General features: G+C 48.4%; 1 protein-coding gene across 1 annotated transcript in view; it reads left to right on the top strand.

The window, feature by feature from the left end:
• Positions 1-200: 200 nt before the first annotated feature.
• The window catches only part of LOC144612193 (uncharacterized), a 44,043-nt gene continuing 27,735 nt past the window's right edge, over positions 201-16,508 (top strand). Inside the window, exons 1-4 of the mRNA XM_078431751.1 lie at positions 201-213; positions 1,340-2,430; positions 2,827-3,063; positions 10,327-10,385. Coding sequence (XP_078287877.1) covers positions 201-213; positions 1,340-2,430; positions 2,827-3,063; positions 10,327-10,385 — 1,400 coding nt within the window. The remainder of the gene's footprint in view (positions 214-1,339; positions 2,431-2,826; positions 3,064-10,326; positions 10,386-16,508) is intronic.

The following is a 16,508-nucleotide window of genomic DNA, read 5'->3' as shown; positions in this document are numbered from 1 at the left end:
AGATGTTGCATCTCCTGCAGGGGAAGGTACCTGGGGAGGGGGTGGTTTGGGTGGGAAGGGCCCAATTAACCAGGGAGTTGCGGAGGGAACGGTTTCTGTGGAAGGCGGAAAGGGGTGGAGATGGGAAGACGTGACTAGTGGTGGGATACCGTTGGAGGTGGCGAAAATGTCGGAGGATTATGTGTTGTATGTGAGGGCTGATGGGGGTGAAAGGTAAGGACTAGCGGGACTCTGTCTCAGTTACGAATAGGGAGAGGGGGGGAAGGCAGAGCTGTGGGGTACCGAGGAAACAGGAGTGAGGCCTCATCTCTGATGGGAGAGGGGAACCTCCATTCCCTAAAGAATGAGGACGTCAGATGTCCTGGTAGGGAACCCCTCATCTTGATGTTGCGTAGACGGAGGAATTAGGAGTAGGGGATGGAGTCTTTGCAGGAAGCAGGGTGGGAAGAAATGTAGACAAGGTAGTTGTGGACTGTCAGTGGGTTTGTAATAGATGTCAGCCTGTGATGGAGACTGAGATCAAGAAAGGCGAGGGTGGTGTCAAAGATGGTCCAAGTGAATTTGAGTGCAGGATGGAAATTGGTGGTGAAGTTAATGAAGTCCATGAGTTCAGGATGGGTGCAGGAGGTAGTACCGATGCACTTGTCAATGTGACGGAGATAGAGGTCAGGGATAGGGCCAGTGTACGCCTGGAACAGGGATTGTTCAACATAATCAAACTTTAACTAATTTACTGTAAAATAATTACGGATGTTTAAAGTGGCACGTCAGAAACTATGATCAAAAACAAAGCAGCAGTTGTAGTAAGGATGAGAAATTTGCAGAATAGTGAAGTGCAGAGAATTGTGCTGAATGATGTCGCAGGTGTCAGAAGCACAAAAACTTTGTGGATGCACTGATTTTATTCAAAACATCCTTGTAGCAACTCACGCTGAATCACTGAGCATTTACAAAGATGCAGTCAGCCCCTTTGCCCTGCTGTCGTCCTCAGCAACTCCCAGCTCATGATGTTATTTGACATCTGCACTTTGCTTTTCACTTGCCCATTTTAACAAGCCAGTTATCACACAGGGTTAGAAGAATTCTTAAAAACTTTCTGACGTGTACCTTGTTCCTTGGGGATATTAAAGACAGAATTCATCCCCCTCGAGTCTTTATCAGAATCATCTGGTGATTGATAACTCCCTCCTCCCCACAATCTTTCACTAGTCACGCCTGTAAATTATTTCAATTAACATCTCCGAGCAGCTCCATTAACACTGAAGCATTTACTAATCTGTCTTCCAAATCAGAGGGTGGATTTTTTGCTGAAAATGATCATTTCTGTTTCCTTCTCCAGCGGTAGACGGCGTGACCCAAGGAGACTGTCATCCCTGCCCTCACTGCACTGTAGCATTCACCACGGTGGAGTACCTTACAAGGCACTTAAGAAGGCATCCTGAAGCCTCCAGACCAACACCAGCTGGTCAACCTTCTTCCCCCAGAGTTGACACAGATCCACAAAGTAAACGTAAGCAGAGTCCGTTCACACCATCTGACAGAAGGAGGGCAATAGGGAAGTCAGGTGATATTCCAGGACGAATAACGGAGAGACGGCATGAATGTGCAGAATGTGGGAAGTGTTTCACGCGGGCAGGGAGCCTCCACGAACACCAGCGGACCCACACCGGAGAGAGGCTGTACACATGTTCTGTCTGTGGGAAGGGCTTTGCACACTCAGGGACTCTCCACCGACACCAGCGGACCCACACCGGAGAGAGGCCGTACACATGTTCTGTCTGTCGGAAGGGCTTTGCACAGGCAGGGGACCTCCACCGACACCAGCGGACCCACACCGGAGAGAGGCTGTACACATGTTCTGTCTGTGGGAAGGGCTTTGCACAGGCAGGGACTCTCCACCTACACCAGCGGACCCACACCGGAGAGAGGCCGTACACATGTTCTGTCTGTGGGAAGGGCTTTGCACAGGCAGGGGACCTCCACCGACACCAGCGGACCCACACCGGAGAGAGGCCGCACACATGTTCTGTCTGTGGGAAGGGCTTTGCACAGGCAGGGAACCTCCACCTACACCAGCGGACCCACACCGGAGAGAGGCCGCACACATGTTCTGTCTGTGGGAAGGGCTTTGCACAGGCAGAGAACCTCCACCAACACCAGCGGACCCACACCGTAGAGAGGCCGTTCACATGTTCTGTCTGTGGGAAGGGCTTTGCACAGGCAGGGGACCTCCACCAACACCAGCGGACCCACACCGGAGAGAGGCCATACACATGTTCTGTCTGTGGGAAGAGCTTTGCACGGACAGGGCACTTCCACCGACACCAGCGGATCCACACCGGAGAGAGGCCGTACACATGTTCTGTCTGTGGGAAGAGCTTTTCTTATCTCAATCAGCAGAAAGCTCACACCTGCCGTGAAACGTGCCCTGTGTGAAGGAATGTTTTTAAGGACACAGCAGCTTTCACTGTTCACCTGAGAGCCTGTGTAGAACAGTAAAAGTTCACCAATTGTCAGTGCTATAATTTCCTTTATATTATTTCATTTTATATTATTTCAATTATCTCCTTTTGAATTACGTTGAGTAATTATTTATGTTTCCAGTCAGTATCAATATTGGCACTTGCTGTATTTCCCTCTTTATGGTGATACTTTGTGTGGAGAAGTCTGGGGTGTCAGGGATGGGTCCGTGGTTCCCACTCCCTGTGTGAATTGGGGACCAGGGACGGGTATCATTGCCGCATGTCCGACCCTCTCCAGACTGCATCTACCGACTGGGATAGACTGCCCCCACTGGGATATTCTGACTGTGCTGTTGTGATGCAGTCTGGTTCTCGCACTGAGTTCATCAACACGGCGATTGATACAGCAGCCACTTTTATTGATGCCGCAAGTCAGGAGAACCGTTCTGTGCCGTGGGCTCATTGCTCTGGTTATTTTGATCAAACTGCTGGTCCCTGCAGGTTTCACTTTATTCCTGTGAGATTTCTTGAAGTGGTGATCAGTAAAATGCTGACACTGGAGTTTGAACGTTTGAAGTGTTGTTCGAAGTATAAGCAGAAGGTGAGTTTGTAAATTGAATCGTTGGTTGTGTTGGTTGATGTAATTTATTTAACGGAGGTTTGAGACCTGAAATGTGTTTTAATTTGTATTATTCTGCGTTGTATTTAAAATATTTCTGTGTGAGGCGATTGACCAGCACCCGCGTTGTTCCGGCTAAATCTGTTCATGTTATTCTCATGTTATTAAAGTAATTGTGTTGTGAATCAATGTGATTGGAGTATGTTTAATGGCGGTTGCATCAACTCCTGGGAGCTCCGTGCATCATGTTCCCTGTTGTTGCTGATGGGAAGTGCAGCGGCTCAGTGGACGCACGGCGCTGGTCACTGTGTAATCCTCTCCTACCTCATCACCAAACCTTCCCAGCGCTCGGCGCTCCACCCCTGCCGCTGCAGCGCCTGCACACATGCACCGTCCAGTATTTATGCTCTTTGTTCAGCCGGCCGGCTTCACCCTCTGCAGCGCTGCATCAATACACACGCGGCTCATGCAAGCTGTTTCCCCAGTCTGTGTCCGATGCGCTTGTGACATGGTCCCTGCTCCTCCGGCCGCCGTGAGGTTCCCGCGGTGGGCGACGAGTGCGTGTGTGTGTGTGGGACCCCAGTGAGTGCGGGCGGGAGGGAGGGCGAGGGCAGCGTCAGGAAATGGAGGGAAGACACAAGGAACCGCAGATGCTGGATTACAAATAAAATACACAGCGCCGGAGTAACTCAGCGGGTCAGGCAGAATCTGTGGGGGACATGGATAGGCGATGTTTCGGGTCTGGACCCGTCTTCCGACTCTAATGGAGGGGATTGGATTCAGCTGCCGTCAAGCTGACGAAGATCATAAATGATAGGAGCAGAATTAGGCCATTCAGCCCACGGATGTGTGGAACAAGCTGCCAGAGGAGGTAGTTGAGGCAGGGACTATCCCAACATTTAAACAGTTTAGTCTTGCACTGATAGGAAACTTCACTGGAATGAAGTATCTTTATTTTAGGCTTTAGAGATGGAGCGTGGAAACAGGCCCTTTGTCTCAACGAGTCCACGCTGACCAGCGATCACCATGTATCACCCCACACACAAGCACTATCCTGCACCATGAGGGACAATTTACTGCAGCCAATTAACCTACAAACCTGCACGTTTTTGGAATGTGGGAGGAAACCCACGCGGTCACGGAGAGAGCGTATAAACCCCGTACAGACAGCACCTGTAGTCAGGATCAAACCCGAGTCTCTTTTTAAAAATATATACAAAAGCTTTTATTCAGAAAACAAAACAAACATACAAAAGGGTAACACGGTCAAAGGCTGCCGATATTGGCAGTTTACAAACAAACAAACATCAAATGAATACATTGCCAACTTTATCAATAATACACTCGACGTCCCGCGGCGACCAGCGTTCACGGAAGGCCTCCAGCGGCCCCTGGACACCACGTGTTCCCTCTCCAGGGACACGCGGGCACGGACGTTGGCCCCGAAGAGGGGCAGGCAGCCGACCCCGGTGCGGCCGTCGACTACCCGCTGCCTGGACCCGCAAATGGCCATCTTGGCCAGGCCCAGGAGCAGACGGGCAGGGAGACCCCACCGACCCTCCCCCCCCCCCCCCTCTGTACCGGGTGCCCAAAAATCAGGAGCACAGGACTAAAATGGAGCCAAAACTTGGGGAGCAGCCCCTTTAGACACTTGAACACGGGCTGCAACCTCTCATACTGTAAGTACAAATGGTACATGGTCTCTTCCTTGCCGCAGAAGTAAGCTGTGAGGCAGCAACTCTACCGCCGAGCCACCGTGCCGCTCTATTCCCACAGTACCGTGCTGCCCATGTTCATCACAAGACACAACAGGTCAGTTCATCCCACAATAACAGTACAGGGAGAGAGGGGCAGTGAGTGACAGTACACAGAGAGAGGGAGAGTGAGACTAACAGTACACAGGGGAGAGGGGGGGGGGGGGCTGAGAGTAACAGTACACAGAGAGGGGGAGTAGGGGTAACAGTGCACAGAGGGAGAGGGGGAGGGAGCAGTAACGATGCTCTCTGACTCTGTGCCACTTTGCAGATCATTCTGGCCCTAAATTCTTGACTTGCCCCTTTCCCCTCCCACACACAATGAAACTGCGATAACCCGGCACGGATTTCTCGGTCACCCCGACGGGTCAGTATCTGGGTCACTGAGGCTCTGCGGTGTTGGCTGACGTCCCGTGTGTGAACAGGGAGCGCTGCTGAATGGGGTACGGTCTGTGGGCTACTTGTGTAGCCCAGCTGGGGATTAAACTCTGAATAAGATGCAAATCAAACATCAACAAACTGCGGACTCTGGAAATCTGAAATAAAAACACTAAATGCTGCAACTCTCAGCGGGTCAGGCAGCGTCTGTGGAGACGCATGCAGTCATAGAACGTAGAACAGTGCCGCACAGGAACAGGCCCTTCGGCCCACAATGCCCGTGCTGAACATGATACCAAGATAAACCAGTCTCTATCTGAACAACTCGTACCCCTCCATATTCATGTGAAAAGCTTGTTAAATGTCACTACTGGTGTCTGCTTCCTCCACCACCTTTTAGTAATAGTCTAGTTTAGAGATACAGCGCAGAAACAGGCCCTTCAGCCCATCGGGTCCACGCCAACCAGCAATCCCCGCACACTAACACTATCCTACAAACACTAGAGACAATTTTTACATTTACCAAGTCAATTAACGTACAAACCTGTACGTCTTTGGAGTGTGGGAGGAAACCGAAGATCTCGGAGAAACCCCACGCAGGTCACGGGGAGAACATACAAACTCCGTACAGACAGCTCCCGCAGTCGGGATCGAACCCGGGTCTCCGGCGCTGCATTCGCTGTAAGGCAGCGACTCTACCGCTGCGCCACCGTGCCACCCTGACAGTGCGTTCTGGACACCCACTCTCTGTGTAAAGAAAACTTTCCCTGTCCGTCTCCTTTAACTCAACGGGAGGGAGGTTGGTTTGAGAGAGTGAGGGAAGAGAGAGAGAGATGGGCAGAGAGAAACAACAGAAAGTGGGCAGAGGCCAGGTACACACTGAGAGGGGTTGAGCAGCGGCTCATTTGTATCTGAGGTTGAGGTCGCTGTACAGATCCCACTCGCTGAGACCCAGCTCCTGTGAGGAGAGAAACACCGGTAACAGGAACAGAATAAACAGCCCACGGTGGAGGGGCCGGAGGGGAGGGGGTTACAGAGACAGGGAGGGGTGTATGGGCCGGAGGGGAGGGGGTTACAGAGACAGGGAGGGGTGTAGGGGCCGGAGTGGAGGGGGTTACAGAGACAGGGAGAGGTGTAGGGGCCGGAGGGGAGGGGGTTACAGAGACAGGGAGGGATGTAGGGGCCGTAGGGGAGGGGTTACAGAGACAGGGAGGGGTGTAGGGGCCGGAGGGGAGGGGGTTACAGAGACAGGGAGGGGTGTAGGGGACAGAGGTGGTTACACAGTCTGGGGTTGGAGGGACTTTCACTGAGCTAAGGGGGATGGGTGGTTTACAGGGGAGTGAATGTTGGGGTGTGGAGGCACAGGATAAGGTTCTAGCCGCGGGGGAGTGGGGCAGGGACAGGGTTGGTGATGTTCAGTACGTGGAACGGGACGGAGCGGGGGAGTGGGGTACGAGGATGTTTCCATTAGTGGGGGAGTCTGGGACCAGAGGCCACAGCCTCAGAATTAAAGGACGTTCCTTTAGGAACGAGATGAGGAGGAATTTCTTTTGTCAGAGGGTGGTGAATCTGTGGGAATAATTGCCTCAGACGGCTGTGGAGGCCAAGTCAGTAGACATTTTTAAGGCAGAGCTAGATAGACTCTTGACTCGTACGGGTGTCAGGGGTTATGGGGAGAAGGCAGGAGAATGGGGTTAGGAGGGAGACATAGATCAGCCATGACTGAACGGCGGAGTGGACTTGATGGGCCGAATGGGCTAATTCTGCTCCCATCACTTATGAACATCGTGGGCCAGTCTCAGTGGGCAGAGTGGGATGTGACGTAGGGATTCAGTGTGGTGGGGGGGGGGGGTCAGTATCCTGGGGCAGAGACGGTGACGGGGGGTGGGGACGGTGATTTTGGAGGCGTGGGTTCGGTGGGCAGGAGTGGGGGAGGTGGTTGGTGCCCGACACCGGGAGGGGGGAGAGAATTTAGTTCAGTTTAGTTTATTGTCACGAGTACTGAGGTACGGTGAAAAGCTTTTGTTGCGTGCTAACCAGTCAGCGGAAAGACAATGCATGATGACAATCGAGCCATTTACTGTGTATAGACGCATGATAAGGGAATAACGTTTAGTGCAAGGTAAAGCCAGCAAGGATAGCCCGAGGGTCATCAATGAGGTAGATAGTAGGTCAGCACTGCTCTCTGGTTGTGGTAGGATGGTTCAGTTGCCTGATAACAGCCGGGAAGAAACTGTCCCTGAATCAGGAGGTGTGCGTTTTCACACTTCTGTACCTCTTGCCTGATGGGAGAGGGGAGAAGAGGGAGTGGCCGGGGTGAGACTGGTCCTTGATTATGCTGCTGGCCTTGTTGTGGCAGCGTGAGGTGCAGATGGCCGCGGTCATGGAGTTAGTATCTGAGGGGCAGTGCTGGTGTGGAGGGACAACAAGGAGACAAACGCCGACCTGCCTCTTTGCCACAACAGTGCCAACCTGATAGGGCGACTCCACCGGCCCATCTTCAGCTCTCTGCTCCTTCGGCTGCGCCACGGAACTTTCTGGAAGACAGAATTTCATTCAGTCCACTCACTTTCCTCTTTGCCTCTGTCTCCCTCCTCTCTTTCGTCGGGAATTCCTTCATTCATCCTTCTCTCTCCCTCTCACTCTTCCACATTCCTTTCATCATTCTTTCCCCGTATCCATCTTTCTCATTCAACCTCTTTCACACCATCGTGCCTCAATCCATCCCTCCATCCCTCCCTCCCTCCCTCCCTCATTAATTCTCTGACACACAGCTTCCACTTCCCTCTTTCTCCTCCTTTCGATTTCTTTTCCCATTGATTAATACGGGTGTCAGAGGTTACGGGGAGAAGGCAGGAGAATGGGGTTAGGAGTGAGAGATAGATCACCCATGATTGAATGGCGGGGTAGACTTGATTGGTCGAATAGTCTAATACTCCTCCTGTCACTTATGACCTTATTCACCTTTTCTCCCACTGTAATTGTCCTCGGATCGTCTCTCTGGGATGGGGTTTGGCTCCACCGAAACTCTGTGGAGGGGGAATGGGGAGGAGGTTGTGTCCATGAGAGTGTGGGGAGTGGGAGAGAGTTTGGGTCCATGGGGAGTGTGGTGGGAGGGAATGGGGAGGAATTTGGGTTCACTGGGAGTGTGGGCGGTGGGAGTGAAATGCGGAGATGTTTGAGCCCACGGGGACTGTGGGCAGTGAGAGGGAATGGGGAGATGTTTGGCCCCATGTGGAGGGTGGGTGGTGGGGAGAGAGTGGGAGGGAGTTTTAGTCCATGGGGAATGTGGAGGGAGGGAATGGGGAGGAGAGGAGTCTGTGGGGAGAGAGTTTCAGTCCATGGGGAGCGTGGAGAGAAGGAATAGGAAAGAGTTTGGTTTTATGAGCAGTGTGGGGAGTGGGTAGAGTGCGGGGAGGAGTTTGGGTTTAGTTTAGTTTAGTTTAGAGATACAGCGTGGAAACAGGCCCTGCTGACATCTCTCAGATGCGATACCCTAGAGCTCCGCAGAATCAGGCTAAAACTTATTGCAATTTACAAGGAGATTCACAAAATCACGCCATCAAATCTTCCGTCATCCCAGAGCACCAACCGCCATGAAACAAGACAAAATACCCGTCCCCACATCACCAACTCGCTGAATTTCAATAAACCTTGCTGCCAATATTCCCTTTACCCAAGGATGATAAGGGAATGGAATATGTTACCACCCAACACACGTGCCGCTCCCGATGTTCAGTCATTTAAACTGAGGATTGGGCAACTAGATCTCCTCAACGTAATCAAAAAGGGCCACTTCAAAATTTAATCACGACTCTACTCACACCGACCTGCGCGGGATCGTCACTTATGTGGTGTTTGCACAGTAATCAACCAGAACCAGAACCAGAACTGGGCAGAAGATAGCGCTGGCAGATAAAATTAAGGAGAATCTTAAGCGATTTTTGAAAATATAAAAACATAGAAAATAGACGCAGGAGCAGGTGCATTAAGGAAACGGGTTATCTCGGGAGACAAATGGAGTCCCTCAGAAAACAAAGCGGTCCACCTGTGAAGCCACAGGAGGTGACATGATCCTTAACGAATGTTTCTCGTCTCTTCTTACCGTGGCGAAATACATAAGGCTGGGGAAGTTGGACAGTTAATGTAACTGACTGTTTGCATTGCAGTCGAACAGCTCCTGGATGTCCTAAACCTACGAAGATAAATAAATCTCTTGTGCCTGATAGATACATCCGAAGATACTGCGGGGAGCTAACGAATAATTTACAGGGACCTCAGCTGAGGTATATGAATCATCATTATGCACGCATGTGTTGCCGAACGAAAGGTCACTTATACTGTGTTTCTATTCAAGACGGGGGTGATAAGAAGACCCTTGGAACTGTTTACCGATGACCCTAACCTCTGTAGTAGGGAAAGTAGTGGAGGGGATTTTGAAAGCTAAAATATACAGGCATTTGGATAGACAGGACCTAATAAGGGATAGTCAGCATGTTCATTTAGGTGGGACGTCCTATCTCGTTGATCGAAAGCCGTTGGTGAGGCCAATTTGGAGTACTGTGCTCAGTTGTTGTCAGCCTGCTATAGGAAGGATATCCTTAAGATGGAAAGAGCACAGAGAAGATTTACGAAAATATTGGCAGGACTCGAGGGCCTAAAGTGTAGTGAAAGCTTGGGCAGGCTTAGACGTTTATTGCCCAGCATGTAGGGTGAATGCAGCGTCTATTATCTAAGGTCGGGAAATCAATAACCACAGTACATACTTATGTTAAAAGGAGGCCAACGTAATCTGAACTGAACAGTATTTTCAATCAGAGGGTGGTGGGTATGTGGAACGAGGTGGCAGAGAAGGATATTCACATATTGATATTATTTTAAAAGACGGATGGGTACATTGAAAGGAAAGTTTCAGAAGGTTAAACTTGAGAAAATGAGACTGGACTAGATACTGCATCTTGGTCGGCATGGGCGGGTTTGGCTGAAGTTTCTGTTCCCTTCTGACTTGATGACTCAAAAGGTGTGAGTTTATATCTCCCAAACTCAAATTCCAAGTATAAACACACACTCTTCACAATTTCCCCAAATGACAAATTATTTCCTAAATGTTCAGATCGTATCTGCAATGAAATCTATTCAAGCTGGATTTCGCATGGCCAGCGTGGAATCCAGGTCTGTCTTTAAAATCAATTCTAAAGCAAAGAAATCGGAAAAGAAAACAATTCAAGCTTAAAACACGGGTAAGACAAAGCAATACAGAATGCTTGCATCTCTCCCTAGTTAGATATTTCACAAGTAACTACAAAACAAAGAATAAATAGGTAATTTCCACAAAGAATAGACGATGAATGGATTGTCGCGACCTATTCGTTCAACTGACAATCTCTCAACGAGACACTGTTTCTTCAGCCACAAGTGTTTTCAGGTGGAAGAGCAGAATCATTCAGTTGCACCCCATTCTATCTTTTCCATGGAATGACTTCAACATTCTCACAGAGCAGATTTAACAAACAACAAACAACTTTTGCAATCACGCTCTTCATGGCTTTTCACTTCTTGTCAGCAAATTACAATTATCTCAACAAGTTGTCGCGACACATGCGATATGCTAAAACGCACAGACCCTCGACACATTGCATACGATACACATTTCACTCAACAATCGAAATAAGAATAAAACATAATCAAGCACACGTCAAGGAAATATTCAGATACTTAAAGCATTGACACACGGGAATGCTGGAAGACATTGTTCACGCAAAGACATACAACAAACAACCCCGCATCATCCGTCCAACAGCTTTTAATTCCCATTAGCACTGTACTGCTTATGGGGCATTTTTGTCCCTTTGTTGGTTACTGGCAGGGTGACCTACACTGACTCGCAAAATGACATGATGTCCACAATTAAAACTCGTCATTCGCAGTTCCCATTTCACTATTCAGTCTTGAGCCTGAACTTTGCTCGGGTATCCCAAAATGGCTGATCGCCGTGGTTCCTGAAAGTAGGCAGTTCCTGTACAATCATTTGTTTCTCTGAGGCTGGCAAAGCCTCACGGGTTAGCCATGCAGTTCGCTTCTTTTAATCCCGACTACTGTGCGAAACGGCGTGGGACTGCGGGCAGGTTCTGCACGTCCACTGGAGAGGTTCAGGGTAGATCATACCGATATCTACATGGCCCACCGTCCAAATTCCCCATTCAAGATCGTCTCCGACCATAATATGTCCATTTTCTAAAGATTCTAAATTATTATCCGCTATTCGTTGTACTCTGGGTCTCTTGTGTATCCATTTCATATCAGCGAGTTTCCGATCTGCAGCTTACATTTGAACTTCGAGTGCCCTGCCGTTACATCATATTGTTTGATGTCACCTTCGTGTTGCTCACTAGCTGTCGTTTTGTATATAGGTTGTATATATATATATATATGTGTGTGTGTGTGTGTGTGTGTGTGTGTGTGTGTGTGTGTGCGTGCGTGTGTGTGCGTGTGTGTGTGTGCGTGTGTGTGTGTGTGCGTGTGTGTGTGTGTGCGTGTGTGTGTGTGTGTGCGTGTGTGTGTGTGTGCGTGTGTGTGTGCGTGTGCGTGTGCGTGTGTGTTGCCGCATGTTGCCGCATCTCCACACAGAGTCCTAACCCTCCACTGCTCTCGCCCAATCAAGTCAGCATTATTTCCTTTCCCTCCAATTTGTTATCTTATAGTACCACAATTTGCAATCGCACGACAACAATGTGGGGCCCAATAGAACAAATGTAGGTAGCAAAATTAAACATCCCGGGTTTGCAGCCATGTGTTTCTATGTAGCCCCCTGCTCGCTGTGTCATGTGTCGGAGGGAATTGTGTGCCTGACCAGTACCCTGAATCTGGCTTCACACGAGGACCAGTCGCACTCAGAATTATGGCTCAAATCAGGGGAAGACAGTAAGAAATCTCGTAGAGTAGCGGTGATTTTCTTAAACATTCATAGAACTTCACAGAGCTTCACAGCGTATACTGGAAAACACTCTGAGAGGACCCACATTTTTCACGCATTCACAGCACTTACAGTTTCTATAGCTCGCGTCACAATGGTTGCATGCGGATTTTACATTTTTGAAATGATACACATGACAATTAAACACTTTTGCTTTAACTCTCTTATTATGTAAGCTTTTGGGTTAAATATATGACAAACTTGCCCGAATTTCTAATGACTTCCATAACTTGTGACGTCGCCTTTACACCCAAGATCTCCCGCTCCCAGGAGTGAAACCTCTGCTGCTGGTATTTGAAGGGACACTTCCCTGAAATGACCAAGGACGTGGTTTTAATCACGGTTCACTGATGGACCATTGAGCACGGGTTATCTCCCAACTATCTTGTCTGTCCCTATCAGAAACCCAGTGTTGGAACTCGTCCGTCCATCACCTTCCCAGAGGATTGTCTTTAGATTATTGATTCGCTGTGGATTATGTAAACTTTGTGATGTATGCCATCCCTTATTTGGGCATCTTCGTTTTTTTAATGGAAACCACGATCACTGACTAAATCATTGGCGGAAATTAATCGGGGAGCCAAGCGGACATTTTGTAAACGTGTAGTTTGGATGCTCTGTCAATATGTTGGTTCCCCAGCCTTGGTGTTCCTCTGATCGCTCACACTGAGAAATTATATTTAATGCGAAATTAACCTTGGAGTTCAAGGAAAGAAGTGTGTTGACGGCACGGTAGCGCAGCGGTAAAGTTGCTGCTTTACAGCGAATGCAGCGCCGGAGACTCAGGTTCCATCCTGACTACGGGTGCTGCACTGTAAGGAGTTTGTACGTTCTCCCCGTGACCTGCGTGAGTTTTCTCCGAGATCTTCGGTTTCCTCCCACACTCCAAAGACGTACAGGTTTGTAGGTTAATTGGCTGGGTAAATGTAAAAATTGTCCCTAGTGGGTGTAGGCTAGTGTTAATGTACGGGGATCGCTGGGCGGCACGGACTTGGTGGGCCGAAAAGGCCTGTTTCCGGCTGTATATATATGATATGATATATGATATGAAGAACTGACTGAGTCGGGGTACCCACCGAGCAGTGTTAGAAATATTTAATTGACTTGGGGATATACACTAATTTGGACAACGCTAGACACAACTAGAGGTCAAAAATGGGATGAGCAGTATCCAACTAAATGCCCCGTATTTGCAACGAAGCTGCGGGAACAGCGGAAAAGAGTCTCGCAGCTATTAGAGCGGCTGCCTCATGACGCTGCCGACCCGGGATCAGTCCTAACCTCGCCTGCTGGCGTGTGGACTTTGCGCTTTCTCTCTGTGACCACATAGGTTTAGCCTGAAAATATATGTTACCTCCCACCTTCCAATGACAAGCAATGTGGACGTTGTGCGTCCTCTGTGAATACCCCCGATTATGCCGCTTAATTCCGAAGGTAGAGGGGCTCTGGGATTAATCCAATGTATGGAGGATAGAATCAATGTCAGATTAGTGTAAGTGGATGGTTAATGCCGAGCGAGGTCACAATGAGTGTCGAGTCTGTTTGCGTAATGCATTTCAACAGGTCTGATTCTAATATTTGATTATGATGCTTTAGATGCTCCAGTTATTCATTATTTTTCAGTGTTTAATTAATCTTATCAGTCGAGCAACGGGATATGTAAACACAGCCAACAATTGCATTCTAAACATCGTCTGTGTCACCGCATATATGCACGTGTTTGTGCAACTGCTAAGTAATTGAAGCATGAATCCTATTTCCGATACAAAGGTAGGGAGGGAAAAAAAACATTTTTCGAAAATACACACGTTTACTTATTATATAAAATGTAAATGTTGCCCATAACAGAACGAAATTTCCGGAGATAAATAACAACAATATCACGGATTTCCATCGATTCACCATTTCGGGATCACTGGGGCCCTTCGCACTTTTCTGGTCCCGGAGTCTCCCGCGGGCTCTGCTGACCACCAAAATATGTCTCACCGTTAAAGCATTGAGCAGCAGAATCAACACAAACGGGATACAGGGGGTCAGGATATAATGAAGAGACTCAATCGTTGACCAGGTAATTGAAGTCATAACACGGACATCCATGTAACAAAACCAGGGGGTATTCACCAATCTGTACCAAGGTGTGTACATAAAATACCAGAAAACATTCTTTGCGCTGCTCAGTGCACTCACTGTGCCCAGAACCACAGCCGCTGTTTTCTCGGTGCAATATCTATGCTTCAGCTTTTGGCAACAGATGGCAACAAATCGGTCAAAGGTGAAGGAGACGGTGAACCACACAGAACAGTCGGTCACTGTGTAAAGCAAGACGGCGTGGATGTTACACAGGGGGATGGACATCACAAATGTTATATGATGAGCAATCGGAATCTGTCTCAATATCAGGTCAAAGATAATGACCAGAAGATCCGCCGCTGCCATGGCCACCAGGTAGCGGGTCACACAGCTGGAGAGACCACACTTTCCTCGAGACAGGACCACAATTGTCACCAGGTTCACTGTGATGCAAAAAGAATGATCATGTTACCAGCGCAAGATGCTTGCAACCTCCGCATTGTGTGAGTTACATATGTCGAGCACCGTGAAAAAACACACTGTACTTCGGTGTACATCATCAGCGATTTCACCATTGAATCCGTGTGATTCCGAAAGCAAAGAACAATGTTGCGTGACTCAACGAATAAGGGTTAATAATACCATGTGGCAAATGCACTGCTCGATATAAACATCGGTAGCCACGACGTGTATGTTGTGTGAATGCGTGTAGGTTACCCCCAGACAAGTGGTTCAGTATCAGAAAGGAATCCAAAATTACATTGGCGTGAATCAGATTGGCGTTTACCATGCAGTTAGTGAGTATCGATTAACTTCCATTTTGCAATTCACCCAGATGATGCGTATCTTTGACTTGGTAAATGATGGGAATGTGTGATTTCTGGTATATTTGTGATTGGAGTAATTACAATTGCAATTGAGGAAGGAGTTTGATATCGAATGATCGCACACTTGCTAAGTCACACAGTTATCATAGAGAGAGGGAACAAAGCCCGTTCTCCCAGCACTGTGAAGTGCATTCCACAACACCACGATGACGTGGAACTTTCTCTTCAATGGAAGTTTTGGAAATGAATCAATCGAACTATACGGCAAACATGAAACGGAGATTTTAATCCAACGGTAAACACAGAGATGAATAGTTGATGCAAAGAGGAGACTGGGATGATTTCGACAGAAACATGATGTGGTTGAGATGGTTAATCATTCACATTGAGTCTGCAGTTCTAAACCCGCTCCGCAATTCACCCGATCCTGCTGTGATAATGTAAGCCAGGAAATCACCCAGTGAAAGGGCACTGAAATGAAAAATTGACCGGCGCAGCTGCTGCCCCACATATTAATGGGGTTCCTTTAACACAGCATTTCCGCAATCCACGGTGACTTTGTATGTTCCATCAATTCAGCTGGAACTGGACAATGGGACATAAAAGAAGCAATACAACACGTCTGCTAGATGTTAACCAGTGCAAACACCGGGAAGTTGCCGATCACTCTGCGTTTAATGTTGTAAAATGCGATACAGCAAGAATGGTTCGCGCCTTAATAATCCCTCGGCAGAGTGCGATCACTGAACTTGAAATTAAAAGAGGCAGTTTCGAGAGACATACAGCCAGATTCTCAAATATGCACAGCGTAAACGACAGCCCTCCTCACTTACCCGGAACACCGAGAATAGCCAGGATCGGGTAGTATATCTTTTGGATCTCGTATACGATACCAACAATCTGAAATTCGTTGATCTCCTTGTCACCTCTTATCCTTCAATGGCATCTAGGTTAATTCCTTATTTGATTGTGGAATAGCTCGTTGGAAAAGTTCCCTTATTTGAAGGAAAGGGATTATCCTTGCGGGACCGTTGGGTGTCATTAGTTTCATGTTGATCACAGTCCCTGAGCAAACCTATTGTTCACAGAGTTTTGCATAATATTGTGAAGTAAGCACCACGTGGTTGTTCGGGCACTTCGGAGAGAACAAATATTCATCGCGATTTCTGCAAAACGCTCATCTTCCCAGCTTCAGCCGATTGGTGTTTCTCTGTCAAAGTTAAATCAAAACCTAAATATCTACATGAAACGTTGTATTATTTTCTTCATGTTTGCTTTCGCCAAAAGCCTTTTCGACCACCCTATCTACCTGCGATTGCACCTTCAGGAACCATGCACCTGCACTCCTACATCCCTCGGCTGCACAACACTCGCCAGAGCTTTACCATTCACTGTGTAAGCTCTGCCCATGTGCGACTTACCAAA

The sequence above is a fragment of the Rhinoraja longicauda genome, chromosome 43, assembly GCF_053455715.1.
Source record: "Rhinoraja longicauda isolate Sanriku21f chromosome 43, sRhiLon1.1, whole genome shotgun sequence".
In the NCBI taxonomy this organism is placed as follows: domain Eukaryota; kingdom Metazoa; phylum Chordata; class Chondrichthyes; order Rajiformes; family Arhynchobatidae; genus Rhinoraja; species Rhinoraja longicauda.
Note: the sequence above shows the minus strand (reverse complement) of the source record. Positions and strands in the feature narration are given on the sequence as shown.